Consider the following 16,603-nt stretch of genomic DNA (forward strand, 5'->3'; position numbering starts at 1 on the left):
TAATGTGCTTATAAAAAATATCGAATTTGGCCAGTTTTTCTATAAGAACACACCAAGCAACTAAAATTTCCTGTCTTAAACACACATATTCTTCAAAAGTAAGCCCTCATGAGCAAAAAAAACATCTCATAAAAAAATTGAGTAATTTTTTGACTAAGAACATTGATGTATGCTTATTAATAGTAATTCTTATAGATAAACATGCGTTTTTTGAGCCAACAATGCGTTTTTTGAAAAGATCTGCTTGAGCCATATTTTACCTATGATGGTACCCTACTTTCATGCAAAAAATCAGAAAAAGTTAATGATCCAATTTTTCACAAAATCCAAAAGACCCGTTTTTTAGCCGTTTTTGGCCCAAATTTACCCCCCAATTTTTTTTTTTGAAAATCGGGCTCCGTCACATTCGAGGGTTTATAGTTACACATCTTTGTGCAAAAAATCAGAAAAAACTAATGAGCCAATTACGAGGAAAGCTAATAACAAACGAACGAACGAACGAACGAACGAACGAACGAACGAACGAACGAACGAACGAACGAACGAACGAACGAACGAACGAACGAACGAACGAACGAACGAACGAACGAACGAACGAACGAACGAACGAACGAACGAACGAACGGACGGACGAACGGACAAAGGTTAATTTAAAGGACCTCCATCCTACCGGGGTAGGTCCAAAAATGATAGCAATGATAGGCAAAGTTAATTAAATTTTCAAATCTCACCTGCTCTGTACCCCAAAATGTTCATTGCGTTGTTGAATTTCTGGCACGCTTCGGCAAACCGTTGTTCCTAAAAAATCACAAAAATATAATGAGGTTAAAAATAAATTTCAGCTAAAAACCAATTTGACGCGACAAAACGCAGCTAGATTTCTTGCTTTATTTTGGAAACAGATCTCATGAAAAACCGAAATTTTCCATTCCGTCTCTTGCAGCGTAAAAAAAACTGTGACGTCTAGTATATAGGCTAAGAGAGGAAAGTCAATCAGGGAACCTATCTGAGACGGAAAGCTGGCAATGAGCAAATAAACAGACCTTATACAAAATACATCCAAGGTTGACTTCATTATCAGCATCTTCCGATGTAGTTTCCTCTACCAAGCTCTAATATATATGAGAGAAGTGAGAATTCTTACACATGTCATGAATAGAATCAGTAAATACAACAGATACCATATCACTTTGAATAAAAGCCCCCTTTCTTTTAAACGCCTATACAAAAAAGAAAACTTGATTGGTCTTGGTGATACACGCAAACTTGTTTATGAACTTTGGTGTAATCTTTGGATGTTTTAAATGGTTTTAGATCTCTTTTAGATGGTTTTGTTTGGCTGCCCTGGGGTGGCTAAGAGAGTTTTGGAAACATGGGTTCAAACTTTCATTCTCTATGGAGACCAAGCTCTATAATTTTAGAATTTTGTATGTTGAGGTAATTTTTTTTCTAAAATTTTTGGCTTGGATATCCAGGCTACTTTGAATTGACAAATTAGTACTAAAAAAAAGCAATACGGGCAAAAAAAGGTTCCCATTCTTTTTATTAAAGTTACTTTGATTAAAGATCATTCATTAAACGCCCCTATCTTCAAACGCCCCTCCCTTAACAAACACCCGGGGTGCTTATTCGAGGTGATACGGTATGTTATAATAGCCGGCAATACTGGACACTCTTTTTACATTACCTTGGCCCCTTGAACATCATCCTCGCTGTACTTGATAGCAGCTTGTAATTTCAAGACCTATGAAAATAGAAAAAATCAAGAAAATCTCTTTAGAAATGTAACAGCTGGCAGGTTTAACTCCAGCTAAACTTGTGACGTGGATGTCAAAGCAAGAAGCATAGTTCCATTCAGATTTCAAAACGGGTGCCCCAAAATTCCAATAACTATGATATCCAAGAGATCAATAATGCCGAAATGTTCACCAAGGCCGCCAATTCAAATTCGGTACGCACTTGTAATATCTTAAGCCAGTTGGATATTTATTTCAAGAGTTTTTCTTTAGGGAGCCCTCCTCCCAAAAGATGCACGAATGGTTAAGGTATTTGACGTTATTTTGGTATATCAAGTGGCTTTGAGCATAAGAAACATTAAGCTATCGAAAGAAACGATCATGACTTCACCTAACAGCACAAAGGTTTGGAATAAGTTCTAGGGAAACTAATACAAATACAAACAAAAAATATTAACAAAACTGAACTTGTGTTGTGGGCTGGATGATCCATTCAAATCAATCACATAATCCGAAGTCGTGGATGTACAACTACAGAATCAACTTTGACGCTTCAATACCCGGCTGCACTCATCCCAGTGCAGCCTTCAGCTAAGTGGCTTTACTTTTCTGTACAATCCCAACAATACACCACATCATATTGACTTGTTATAATCATGAATCTCTCTCAAATTGCTCCATAACATATAAAGGAAGTACTTTTCTTAATAAACTTTTGCTTTATACTCTCCTGCACTCAGAACCATGGATTTGAGCGATCCTCCTCAGGAGGAGGATCAACCCCCGCCAGAAAACACAAAAGAATTAGAAATTGAAAACTTAATTGCTGAACTATGTTTAAATACCTCATCTGATCCAGTTAAATTCTGTTTGCGAAAATATAAGTATGGCAAAAGTGTACAAGACATTGAGAACGATATTTTTAAAGAACGTCATGATACCCTGAAAGCAACTGCAAATTTTCTGAAAGTGCCAAATTTCAACGATAAAAACAAGAGACCTTTATCTCATCTTATTGTGTGCAAAATTCAAAATCTACTACCAGATGACTGCTCGATCTGCGATAAAAGATACAGAATCAGTTTAGAAGAGGATCCAATACTTGAATGTTCAGTATGTGGACAAGGTGTACACAAACAATGTTGGCTAAGCCTTGCAGCAATCTCTCCATATTACAATACTGATATTTCCGACACAATAGATGCTGACACTTTTAAGAGTCTTTATAACCCATTAAGCCTTCCTGGATTGTTTTATGTTTGTCATGCTTGCCAACCAAAAACAATTCCCAACAATAATGAAGGGGATAACAAGAGGAAACGAAAGCATGTCAAAACAACACCGACAATACAAGAAGATGATACAAGACAAAAAGACACAACACCAAATCAAAATAATAACGATCTGACACTAACACATCAAGTAGAGAAAGAAGATGATCATTTGGCAATTAATAATCTTTCTGATCAAACTGATGACAAAGGAAAGAGAAAAACGATCTGTCGCTTTTTTAAAACTGGAAACTGTAAGCATGGCTTAAAAGGAAAAGACTGCAAATTCTTACATCCGAGGATGTGCAGAAAATTTACCTTACATGGTACAAACAACAAAAGAGGATGCACCATGGGAAAGAAATGTAAAGACTTTCACCCAAAAATGTGTTTTGATTCAATCAAAAAAGGTGAATGCTTCTCTGAAAACTGCCGATTTGCCCATGTTAAAGGAACCAAAAGACTACCACAAGGCATAAAGAATAATATGACACATGGCCATGAACTTCTAATGAATAATGACGAAATGCCAAAAAAACTTGCTGAACCTGCCTCTTTTTTAGAGGTAGTTCGTCTGTTGAGGGAAGAAATTCTGGAGACCTTGAATCAGAAGATGGACTCAATGCAGAATCAAATACAACACATTCAACAGACGTACCAATCACCTCTACCAACCTCATTTCCAACACAATATCCAATTCAACCCATATCAATACCAAGACATCTACAAAATCTACCACATCAAAACCAATTCAATCCAATCCAGTGTCAATAAACAATTTTGCATTCTTTAATGTTCAAGGACTTTGCCCCCAAACTGTTCAGAGCAAAGTCCCTTTTATAAAAAATAATATATGCAATAAAAATTTACTGTTTCTTGGACTGTCTGAAACATGGCTTCATAAGGGCCATATGGAAGCAGAACTTAAGATTGAAAATTTTACCCTATTCCGATGTGATTCTTCAAGAAAGAAAAGAAACAGAGGGAGATACACATGTGGAGTGTGCTTTTACGTAAGAGAAGACATTGGTGCAACATTTGAAGAACTGTATTCTTACTCCTCTAAAACTGTACAACTCCTTTGTATTTACTCGAAAGCTGAAAACATGGCTTTGTTGGTAGCTTACCGCCAACCAGACGATAAAAGCAATGGAAATCCATCGACATCCAATGATTTTATCACCCCACTCAATGGAGTAAAAACAGCAATATCAGAGCTAGGAGCCACCCCAAACATCATTTTTGGTGGTGATTTCAACCTACCTAAAGCTACCTGGCCAGATGGCTCACCTAAACCTGGTTGTCCTTTGGATGAAAGAATCATCCTAAACTCATTGAATCAATTCTGCAATGATTATTTCATCTCTCAATACGTGAAAACTCCCACACATAAAGATGGAAACATACTTGATCTTGTTTTCACAAACAATGAAAACATTATCCATAACTGCTCAACAGTTCCTGTCCTTCAAAGTACCTCACACCACAAAATTGTCCTGGTATCAACCTGTCTTAATGTTAACACTGTATCAGATGAAGATGAGCAGCCAGAACCTCGTACAGGTTTTAGCACCCTGAACTTCTTTGCTGATGAAATAGACTGGGAAAATATAAAAGAGACCATGCGTCATATCAGGTGGAAGGAAACACTTAGTGACGACCCAAACGAATTATTGGAAACCATAAATGCCCTGTGTTTCAAAATCTGTAAAGATAATGTACCAACCAGAACACCAATAGAAGGCAAAAGGAGATCAAAAGTTGAAAGGTATCGTAGATCCTTAACCAAAAGACGGAGAAAAATCACAAAAAAACTTATACTCACAAATTCTCAAACCCAAAAGAAAAAAATCAAAGAGGAGCTGCTGCAAATCGAAAAAAAATTGCAAAAATCCTTCCAAGATTCAAAAAAGTTTGCGGAAAATAAAGCTATTGAATCAATCAAAAAGAATTCTAAATATTTCTTTGCATACGCCAAGAAGAAATCAAAAGTGAGAACTAAAATTGGACCACTAATAGACAAAAACGGGAACCTTACAATGAAGAATAAAGAAATGGCTGACATCCTTTCAAATCAATATGCTAAAGTCTTCAGTGAACCCATGTCACCTGACGATCAAGCTTTCAACACACAAACCACTGAAATATCAGAAATGGTAGTCACTGAAAATGACATAATGAAAGCCATTGACGAATTATCACCATCCTCAGCTGCTGGTCCAGATGGTTTCCCAGCAATAGTCCTGAAACAATGTAAAGAAGAATTAGCCATCCCATTGTGCCATCTATGGAAAACAGTCTGGAAAAAGGAATTGTTCCAAACAAATTGAAAATATCAACTATAACCCCAATCTACAAAGGAGGAAACAAATCACTGGCTGCAAACTACCGACCAGTCGCCTTAACATCACACGTTATAAAGATCTTTGAGAAAGTCATCAGAAAACACATTGTCAAACACATGGACGAAAATAACTTTTTCAACCCAAATCAGCATGGCTTTAGAAGTGGAAGATCTTGTCTGAGTCAGCTCCTTGAACAACATGATCTTATATTAAACTTACTTGACAAAGAGACCAATGTAGATGTTGTTTACTTAGACTTTTCTAAAGCTTTTGATAAAGTGGATCATTCAATTGTTCTGTCGAAATTCTAAAGGCTAGGAATAACTGGTAAAATCTATAATTGGATAGAGTCCTTTTTGAGAGACAGGCAACAAACTGTAGTGGTTAATGGTGTGAAATCAAACATCCAAGAAGTTATCTCAGGTGTACCACAAGGAAGTGTACTTGGACCCCTGATTTTCCTGATACTCATTGGAGACATAGATGAGAATGTTATCCAATCTATCGTCAAGTCCTTTGCAGATGACACTCGCACAACCAAGTCAATAAAGAATGCTGAAGATGTAAAAATATTGCAACAAGACCTTCAGATTTTATATCAATGGACAATCGCAAACAATATGAAATTGAATGATGCAAAATTTGAATTGCTACGTTATGGCTCAAATACAGAAATCAAAAATGAATCTCACTATACCTCACCATCAGGAGATAAAATTGAAGGAAAGGAATATGTTAAAGACCTGGGAGTTCTTATGTCCAATGATTGTCTATTTAAACATCAAATTGAATCAATAATTGAAAAAGCCAAAAACATCATTTCTTGGATATTACGTACCTTCACTTCCCGCTCTACACATACCATGATCACTCTCTATAAATCACTTGTGATCCCTATACTGGAATATTGCTCAGCGTTATGGAGCCCCAGTACTATTAGTCTTATTCAAAGACTTGAAGAGATCCAGAAATCATTCTTGAAACAAATAAAAGGAACACACCAAAATTATTGGGAAAGTCTAAAGAAGCTTAGAATATACTCACTTCAAAGAAGGAGAGAACGCTACAGGATCATATACACCTGGAAAATATTGGAAAATCTTGTGCCAAATATCAATGATTGCTTCAAATCTAAAGACCATCCAAGATTAGGACGAATGTGTTTTAGCAAATACGCCGGTCCAAACAATTCAAAATTACGCGACAGTACCCTGACTATACAAGGAGCAAAACTTTTCAATGCAATGCCAAAGAGCATTAGAAACTTGAAAAATTTAACTGTTGACAAATTCAAAAATGCACTTGACAAACACTTGCAAAAAATTCCCGATGAACCCCAAATCCGTGGTTATACAGGGTGCAGGAGAGTTGACTCAAACTCAATTTTAGACATGAAATCTCTCTGCTGATCCATTTCTTCCTTCAGGAATTATGGATTGAATGAAGATTGTGGTGTGGATCAAAAGATTCTTGCCAGAGCGGTACGCTCAAACACATCCAAAAGTATCCAAAAGTAAGTAAGGTTCAGGTCTTAATCCGGTTCTTTCACCGACCTAGATCAAAGGATGATGATGTTTGATCCTGGTTAAGGCCTGTTTCCAAACAGGAACAGACGAAATTCTTAAAATAGATTTGGCCGCACACTCCGCGCGATCACTCAGCGTAGAAAAGAGCACAAAAGCGTACAAGAGCGTACGCATTTTATGTACAAGAAAATTTAATTCGTGACGTCAATGTGCTATTTTAGGAAATGTTGACCTAGCGTGAACGCTCGCGCGATCGATGGAAACAGGCCTTTATTCAATCGAGCCCAATCTTCTCCTGTTCACTTACATTATTGTGAAGGTTAGGTGCTTCCACTTGGTATGTCGCCTTCATCGCTTCTTGAAAGGCGAACGATTTGTACAGTGACTGAATGTGAAATAAATTAAGAATGGATGTGGATTATTAAAAGATACTCGGAGTTGAGAAAAAGTTCTTTTCCGTTACTGAGATTTAGCATATACTAGACGCACATGACTGTTTTTTGCGCAGTAAAATTTTTTTGCTCACTTGCCCAAATGCAACGAGGTTCGTTTTCACCGACCGAGCGTTCTCAAGATTGTGAAAATTCATTCGATTTCTCAAAATTAAAAGAGTGTGAAGTAAGTGAAGTTGATGTTCTCTAATTTGACGTTCAACTATCCGATAGGCTCCATTATTCGATAATATAGAAAGTCACTGTCAATAAGAAACTCATAAACGACGCTCTACTATTCGATACGTTTTGGTGAAAATGCAATTTCCCTTGAGATCGAATAAGAGAGCGTCAACTGTAATCCTGGAATAGAGACGTTTCATTTTAACAATGGGTTTATGCGTTTTAGGGATCAAATGAAGTTTAGGTCTGGTGAGAGTAGAAGATAAGACTAAAACACAAAACCCTTACTTGGGCATAATACAGCTTGTATTCTTCAGATTCTGGACACACTTTGGTCAACTCTGAGTAGCTAAAATGGAGAAAAAAAGAAACATCATTTTTTACAAATACCCTTTTCTTCGAAACTCTTCGGTCTCTTTTGGGAAAGGTGACCCCATGGATTTTTTTTCTCATTTTTTCAAGACCCCCTAGGATTTTCGAGCCTGTTTTCACACACTGGATTTTCAACCTCATTATACTGACCACACTGGATTTTCCACCTCATTTTACTGATTTTTGCACTCGAAAAACCATACCCTGGATTTTTTATTTTCAAGACCAGTGAACGTCACAACTGGAAGGGGTACAGGGGTACAAGGGGTACACCCATTTTTTATCATCAAGTTCTTCCAAAGCCTCTATGGAATGGAAAGCACAGATTTATAAAGCCCGAAGAGCTAGATGTCGTGCTTTAAGCCATCACAGGCAAAAAAGAAGTGTATAGCGCAAAAAAAAATATTGTTGCTATTGTTTTCGAAATTCCGCGAAGCTTCTGATTTCAAGCGCTAAAATTCCACTGTAATGTCACTTGACCTAGGTAGGATTTCCTACCTAGATACGACACACTTTTCAGCCAAAGCACGACATCTAGCCCTTCGAGCTTTATAAATCTGTGATGGAAACAGCGGATTTGACTAGAAACCACAAGGAGTTGGAGATTAGTGGTTTATATCTAAGGTTTATAGACGTAATGAATGGAATATGGCCGTTGTTTAACATAATGTTCCAGCTCGGAAATAAAACAGTCAGTATAAATTAACCTCTGGCACACTTTCTCCTCTCACTGAAATGAGACAACTTTGATATTGTTGTCAGTAAAAATTGTTAAGAGAGATTAAAAAGGTTAATTACAAAATAAGCAAATCTATCATGAACTCCATGCGGGGTATCTGTTTCCTCCAGAACAGAGTTACATGCTTTTTTATAAGAACAATTTTACAAGAACATTGGGTTTAATTGTGCCAAAAACCTAAGAACAAATTAAGAAGAACCTCAGTCTCAGATTTCTGAAATAGCTTAAAAAAATGCTGCTTTTGAACTCTTTGCACTTAAGTCATTAGTGAATAAAGTAAACATTATAAGTACATTTAAGCCTGAAAATGACGGGAATATAAGAACATCCAAGCCTCACCAAAATATGCTGGTTCCTAAAAAAGCTTGGACACTTCTTGAAAGAGTGCATAGCAAAACAAGAAATATGAGGTTTCAAATGTTTTAAGAATATATGCGGAGGAGTGAATCTAGTACCGGGTGAACCAGAAAAAAGTATATAAGTTAGACGAGATACTGCGTGAGCTAAAGTACAGAATTTTTCGTACTTTTTGTTTAAGTCGATACTAGAAGAAACCTAAAATTTGAATTGTTGTTTTTTTATTTATACAGTGGAGTCTCTATGACTCGAACATGCACGAAGAACACAATCTTGTTCGAGTTAAGGAAATTTCGAGGTGTTTACTATAACTTTCAAAAGGAAAAAAAAAAACAGAAAATACTTTTATAATAACATGATAAAACGTACACATATAGGATTCATTTTTCTTGGAAGTATCTTACTATTGTTGTCAAGCCGAGTCATTACGTCTGACGTTTTCGCGTCAACGGAGAGCATAAAGGAAATGTTACGAGCGGAAAAGGAACTTATCGAACCACTTGATGATTGTATCGAGAAAGAAACTGAGCGTTTACGAGAAATAAAAGAGCTACGAGACAAAATCAAAGATGAAATTGAATGGGTGAAGGAATCCTCTTCACTTGATTGTTACGTGGGGAATCCTTTGAATGCAATGTATGCGATACGAAGATTCCCAAACGTTTGGTCCAAAATTCATAAACTGATCAACAACACAAATCATTGCACAGGTTAATTATTGGGCTTTTCCAGAAAAAAACCGTATACCCCCTGTTGAGGAGGTCCATTTCCGTTCCAAGGGGGTAAGGTTTGATATGTGGCGGAATTCGATAGGGAGATAGAAAAATCTGTCAAAAATAACTGGAATTCCACGGGGGTAGCCTTTTAAATACTACTAAAATTCAGAATTCCAGAGGGGTTTAAACCTGAAATTGCCTGGAATTCCAGGGGGTTACAGCATTTCCAGCCACAAAATGATAGACCTCCTCAACAGGGGATATACGTTTTTTTTGTGGAAAAGCCCATTTCGATTGCTCACAAAAGCAGATTTTGGACGTCCCGGGTACGAATTTAAAATTTGTGATTTAAGATGCTTTTATCTATAACATAGTGTGCTGGATTCTCGAAGATTTTTCAAATAATTCAAAATTACTTAGTATGGAGAAAATTCCTGCTTTGAGAAATTTCCAGAGGTCCCACCTAATCCTACTCCCCCAACTCAAAGTCTAGGATTTCAAGGTTCCACCTGGTCAATTTAGGTCCAAAAATTCAAAACCTCCCCCTGCAGAGTAAGGGAAGAGCAGAGGTGCACACTATGCTATATCAAGAGATATTTTAGACTGATAGAGAATATGTCAGAAACGAAACTCCCACAATAACACTATTTACCTCTTCAGGATTTGGAAGAGTTTACAAAAGTCATCGTGCGAAATTTCCGGACATCAACGATGCAAATGCTGCTGTCAGCGCTATTTTGCGGCTACAACATTATTACAAAATCAATGCAAATGATTTGTCTAAAGGTTGGTTCACATGTTAACTTTAGTCTCAAATGCACATGCTTGTAAATCTAATAAGCGGAAATATTCTTTATTTTATAAGAAAATGTTACGAAAACAAAGAGACTCATGAATGACAAAAAATAAGAACAACCTTGGAACAGCCGAATTTAAGAAAATTAACGGTCGGATTAGTAAAATAGGGTTTTGAACCTAGAGTTCCTTAATCAAGCCTATGAAATAAGAACATGACTATTTTAGGGGCAAAGTACCAAAAAATACGAACAGCCAAGCCTCATAAAAAATTTACTGATTCTTATAAAGTAAGAGCAACCGACGCTAACCGATAATTTACAGTTTCTTATAAAAAAGTTCTCATGGGAAAAACCAATAGCTATAATAAAATTTCTCTAAATTCATGCTAAATGACTTCATTGTATCCACATTTTAGGTGTTGTAACTAAAGCCAAGACACGAGCAAAACCTATGGATATCACGATAAAAAGTGAGCTCGGCATTACAGCTATAAATGAGAAGAAATGGGAACTATCGAAAGGTTGGTTCAATGAAGCGCTGAAAGAGTTCAGTCCATCTCAAGATGTGAAAGAAGGGATTCAACGAAATTTGATCCTAAAGAGACTGGCACGAGTTGAAATTCGAGTAACACTTTTTCACTTCTTTTGGCACTAGTTGACAATAAGTTAAATTGATCGAGAACATGAGCTCTTCAAAACTCGAATTATGGGTTATAAATATTTTGAAATTTCTATAGATCTCGTGTCGGGTATAACGAAAATTCCACAAGCATAGCCCCAGTTAGATTTAATATATCTTTGATATTTGGTATTAGCAAGTTTATGTAATTACACTTTTGAGGAGTGTTGGATTGTATGAAGCAATTTGGAACAACCCATAGTTCTGAACCTCAAAATCGAGTACTGATTTACCGTCGTCCTCAGTTAGTCAGTATTTACACAAATTGAAAACTAACCGTCTCCGTCCCATAAAATACACATACATAGACTCGTCCTAATAAGGGGGAGAGGAAACATTTGCACATGCTGCCCTCTGCCACCTGTATTACAGAAATGAATTATTCTTAAGAAGAATTTTTATTTCTATAGCTTGGAAACTATGAAAAAGCATTAGAATTAAACCTGCAACTCAATAAATCGTGTAAGTAGTGTTGGTGTTATCGGTGAATATGAAGCCCAAATTGTGATCTTGTATGGGGAGGGAGATCTCATCTCGAAAAGATTTTATGAAACGATTACGATTCTAAGAAACGCTTTGACCTTATTATTGACTACTCCTAATTAAGGGTCCCTTATTTGCTCTAAATAGCCTGGTTTTAGTCTATAATTACCTTTTTGGGGGTACAGTTTCCAGACCCCCGGCAATAAGGGTCCCCCGTTTATTAAAGTTTAAACATCTTTTCAACACCCCTCACCCCATTTATTTTCAATGTCAAACGATAAAAAATGTAAAGAATTGTTCAAGTATAAACCTGGCTTTAATTTTTTCGTTCAATTTAGTGCCACGCGATACTCAAGTAGATAAAAACATTCGCGAATGTGAAAAACTAACGAAAAATGAAGAAGAGAAACAAAAGATGAAGAAGGAAACACGAAGCAAAAATGATTTGATGAGTCAATATGAAGCACTTTGCAGAGGTGAAAAACTAAGAAATTTGGTAAGAGCAAACTTGTTGTTAGTTCAAAGGATCTTAACATGGCAAACGCAACACTTCTGTTTACTTTTGTATTCCTGCACAACGCCTAAGCTCTAGTTTAGACAGCTGACTTTCTTTCCTGCCTATTCTAATTTTTAAGTAGGCAGAAAGTAAGCAGAAAGTTAGAAATTAAAATCATTGCTTGGAAAAGATTGAAAGAAGACATTGCTTTGACGTCAAAAGAAGGCAATGTACGGAAAATTAAGGTACACCTAAAAAAACGAGTTATGACGTTATAACTCGAGTTTTTAATAACTCGAGTTTTTAATAACTCGGGTTTTCACAACTCGGGTTTTCCAGGCCTCGATCATATTCAATTGACATTACTGTTATCCGTGGATTTCAAATCTACATAGGTTCATTGAAATAGATTTAGAACGCCATGGAGGAGACCGACCTTGATTGTTTGAAAGATATGAAAATTCTTATTCTAGACATCAACCAATGAAGTATCAAATCTGGTGTGTTGGTACAATAACAAGCATCCTTTGCTACGATACAAACCGCAAAAGGTTGAACGTGTTTGGTTAGAGCCTGAGATATTGATTTATAGAAATTTACTGAACGATCGGCAATGTCATTTATTGATTGAAGGCAGTAAAAGTAAGGTGTGTATTTGACAGCTATTTAATGTAACTTAAAGGAGAACTCACTTAGTAGGGTAATGGTTTTTGTCGGGAAAACTTCGTTACTTATGTAAAAATCCCGTCTTAAGTTGAACAGAAAGGTTTTTCGTCGGAGAAAACTTCGACACTTGCCTAAAAATGTCGTCACTTTCGCTGGACTAATTATTCGCCTTTAAGGGTTTTTTTCTAAACAATTTAGAAGACAGGAGCGACATAAAAAAATCAGCGGTATTCCGGTATTTTGTACCCCAGGATGCTCCCTCACCTTGACTTCCTCTGAAATCTTTTGAAGGTATAAATTGAATCACTTTTCTGGAATAGCAAATAGCTATTAAATATTCAACTTTCCAGTTAAAAAGAGCAAATCTGATGCGTGACAACAACCAAGCTATACAAACAGACAAGCGAACTTCTAAGCACGCATGGTTAACTTCTCATGACGTCCCCATCATAACCCAAATGGAAAAACGTGCCCAAGCTATCACAAATTTAAACATGAAATCTGCCGGTTAGTAGACACAAGTTTATGTATTTGTGCTTTTTTCTGCGACGTTTCGCTGGAGTTTGAAAAGTAGACCTTGTCAGATATGAATTTTTGGTGAAATCGGGACCCTGTCATAACGCAATATTAAAGATGTTGTCCATTTTCACCCTGACAAAGTGCCAAATGACTAAAAGGAGACGAATAATTTAAAGCTTTCTAAATTCCACCTTGAAAATTGTCCAAAATAACCAAAAGTCGACCCTGTCAGATACACATCTTGAAAATCAACTTGGGACTCTTTTCTTTAGATCAATTACAAGTCAATAATTATGGTTTAGGGGGCCACTATGAATTCCATTACGATTGGGCACGGAATAACGTACAAGAAGTTTTCGGACCTCGTGGAAACAGGATAGCAACTCTCATGTATTATGTAAGCAATTTTTACAGTCGGGTTCAACTTCAGTATACAAAATTGTAATGCACTACCTTATGATGAACTTAAGTGTTTCAAAGAGGCTTAAGATCTTAAAAGGATATTAATAAATCCAGGGCATAGGAAACATTCTGATATTTGGGAGGCTGATGTTCAGTGACACTACGAGGGCCAGCCAGTTTGGCCCGAGGGGGGGGGGGTTTAAGTTCAAAATGGCAGGAAAATGCATGTAAAATGTAATTTAATTGGTGGAAATAAAATGAAAAATAAGTAATTTATCAGAAGAAAATCTATATAAAACCATCTCCCCGGTGGTCAGTTGAAATCCATAGCTTTTTAATACAAACAAGATAGCTACAGAAGTGGAGTCTGTGTAACTAGAACCCGCACAGGGAACACAAATTTGTTAAGGAGACATACGAGTTAAAGAAACTGCACTCTATTTTTTGTATTCACACGCACAGTTATCAGACGTCGACGGAGGAGGAGGAACAGCTTTCGTTAACGGCAAAACAACAATATTCCCGACAAAGGTAAACGTCTGTTTTAGAAGCTTAATGGACACCATTTGACATATCGAAATATTGATAACACGGCATTTGTAAACAAAAGAAAGCACAAATTTTGAGAAGTTCTTCGTCTTTCTGATACGTCAGCCTAAGTGACGCGCCTAATTTCTATACAAGAAAAAAGGAATGTCTCTTCTAATAGCTGCTCTACTAAATCTTTCTATTTAAGATAAATTTTCACGAAGTTAATTTTTCATTTAGGGAGATGCAGTCTTTTGGTGGAATTTGAAACGAAACGGCGAAGGTGACCAAACTAATTTGCATGGGGGTTGCCCCGTGTTGGCTGGTCAAAAATGGGGTAAGAGTACTAAGGAAATTTAATCCTTAAGGCGAGACCAATTTCATTTGTTGTTCTACGGGCGCGACTGACCTAGCATTTGCTACAAACGAAAAAATAATAATATTGAATTTCCTATACCACAAATTTCTAATACTAGTCATTTAGAAAAAGTTCTAGAATCTAGAATCATTATTTCTATGCACGAAAGATTTTATTACAAACTCTATCAAAGATGAATGATGAATTTTCGACCAAGATTAATTGAAAATATTACTTATAGCCTAATTACCTTCCTTGATTAATGAAAATCTTATTTTTATTTCACCGACCGACCAACTCATATTTTGCTAACGATCTGCCCGTAGAACAACAAATTAAATTGGTCTCGCCTAACTAGAACTAAAAATAATTTAACATTTGTAAGTATAATAGACAGGCTTGTGAGCTCGCCAGTTTATTGGTCGATTTTCTTCAACGGGTTCCGAGTCTAAGAGCTATGGTACTATAAACATAGCCAAATTGTCTTTCTAACAAAAATTTCTTCACTCTTTTTTGAAAAGGAGTTTATAGATAGAGTCAAGATCCAGTTCAGTCCGACACAGATCTTAAAAAGCTCTCCTTTTATCTATTTTTTTTCAAAGGATTGTGATTTTTGGTGAAATTACCTCAAAGTGAAATTGATTAATTTATGCGGTAACTAATTTTCGCATTATCTAATTTTTCTGGTGACTAATATTAGCAATTAGTTCCCTTTAAGATATACCAATTTCTTTGTTTTAGTTGCCAACTGGTGGATACACGAAGTTGGACAGGAGTTCAGAAGACCATGTCTCAAAGACCCAAACAAATAAAACAGATTTTTCTCTATGAAAGATCATTATCGCGACAGAGAGAATGCGACTTCAACAAACCTTGCCAATGTGTTACTATAATATGAAAATAATTCATAAAAGATACAACGTATTGGGGTGAATTGCAGAAAAATCATACAATGTCCCGTCCGCAACAGTCACTTTTTAAGGACCCATAACTCAACTTTGGCAAATGTAATTTCTAAGAACTTTACATTGAGAAAAATGTTGCGGACGGGACACTTTGATGCGGACAGGACAAAAAGTTTTTCACTCATAGCTAGTACATGTAAAATCAAGAAAAATGATATTGTTGTAAAAAGCATGTAGTTCCCTATAGTTTATTGGCCTGATACAGTTAGAACATTAAAGTTGTCTCAAAAAATGAGAAATTAAGACTTTTGTGCCGTTGCGGACGGGACAAATTTTGGGCCGTATTAGTTTTTATCAGTTAAAAAATTCAGAATAGATGATTTAAAGGCAATAAATGTCTTTAACGGAAGAAAGCATTTAGTATGTCACAACAAAACAAAAATGGGGGTCCTCTAATTCCAAAATCTTGACTTGTAAGCTGTAAATGGAGCTTTTGTTGCGGACGGGACATTGTATGATTTTTCTGCAATTCACCCATTGAAATAAAGATTTGACTTTCAAACGATAGAGTTATTTATATAGAGTTATTTATAGGGTCCTATGTTAAGAATTGATTTTGCCTTTTAAAGTCTGGCAACCCTTTAAAAAATATGTAGTGGGGGTTTAGGAAAGTAAATATAACTAAAAATGAGGTAGGGATTATTTTTCAGGTCCCTACCCTACTTTATTCCCCCAGCTCTTTTATCAAAACTATTTTCAGATTTAAAAGATTTTCCTTTCTATGAATTTCCAAGATTCTTGGAAACTTGCCTCTGGAAAATTGCCCTCTCCCCTCCATTGATAAGCAGAATGAGTTTGAATAATTTTATAGCCATAAAACATAAAAGCAAAGTAAGACTTATAATATTTTTAAACATTATAAAAAACAAATTGTAAAAAATAAAATTGTAATAAAACTGATGATCCTTTTTTCAAGCTCATGATCATTACGAGGCAGTTCACTGCTTTCATTATATCCAAGATTAATCAAAGCATTAGTTTCTAAAAAAAACTATTTTTTTCTCTGGAATTTTGTATGCTATTAAAATAACAG

General features: G+C 36.1%; 2 protein-coding genes across 2 annotated transcripts in view; one reads left to right on the plus strand and one right to left on the minus strand.

Annotated features, from left to right (window-relative positions):
* The window catches only part of LOC136821484 (intraflagellar transport protein 70A-like), a 30,787-nt gene that overhangs the window by 12,688 nt on the left and 1,496 nt on the right, over nt 1-16,603 (minus strand). Inside the window, exons 4-8 of the mRNA XM_067077715.1 lie at nt 7,782-7,842; nt 7,187-7,264; nt 1,688-1,744; nt 1,044-1,112; nt 732-798 (exon numbers count right to left, since the gene is read on the minus strand). Of these exons, the coding sequence (XP_066933816.1) occupies nt 732-798; nt 1,044-1,112; nt 1,688-1,744; nt 7,187-7,264; nt 7,782-7,842 (332 nt within the window). The remainder of the gene's footprint in view (nt 1-731; nt 799-1,043; nt 1,113-1,687; nt 1,745-7,186; nt 7,265-7,781; nt 7,843-16,603) is intronic.
* On the plus strand, nt 9,312-15,468 carry LOC136821479 (prolyl 4-hydroxylase subunit alpha-2-like). Its single transcript, XM_067077711.1, has 11 exons — nt 9,312-9,671; nt 10,338-10,463; nt 10,891-11,099; nt 11,564-11,615; nt 11,975-12,132; nt 12,606-12,779; nt 13,149-13,305; nt 13,590-13,714; nt 14,182-14,250; nt 14,488-14,584; nt 15,347-15,468. The coding sequence occupies exons 1-11, from the start codon at nt 9,317-9,319 to the stop codon at nt 15,415-15,417; spliced, it is 1,593 nt and encodes a 530-aa protein (XP_066933812.1). The 5' UTR covers nt 9,312-9,316; the 3' UTR covers nt 15,418-15,468.

Source organism: Clytia hemisphaerica, unplaced genomic scaffold (assembly GCF_902728285.1).
Source record: "Clytia hemisphaerica strain Z4C2 unplaced genomic scaffold, Clytia hemisphaerica genome assembly, whole genome shotgun sequence".
Taxonomy (NCBI): domain Eukaryota; kingdom Metazoa; phylum Cnidaria; class Hydrozoa; order Leptothecata; family Clytiidae; genus Clytia; species Clytia hemisphaerica.

Excerpts from the sequence above, each read along its gene's own strand:
- LOC136821479 (XM_067077711.1), top strand. The coding sequence starts at position 9,317 with ATGATAAAACGTACACATATAGGATTCATTTTTCTTGGAAGTATCTTA. Across the intron at positions 11,616-11,974 it reads CCTGCAACTCAATAAATCGT|TGCCACGCGATACTCAAGTA; the intron begins GTAAGTAGTGTT and ends CGTTCAATTTAG. Across the intron at positions 12,133-12,605 it reads GTGAAAAACTAAGAAATTTG|ACATCAACCAATGAAGTATC; the intron begins GTAAGAGCAAAC and ends TTCTTATTCTAG.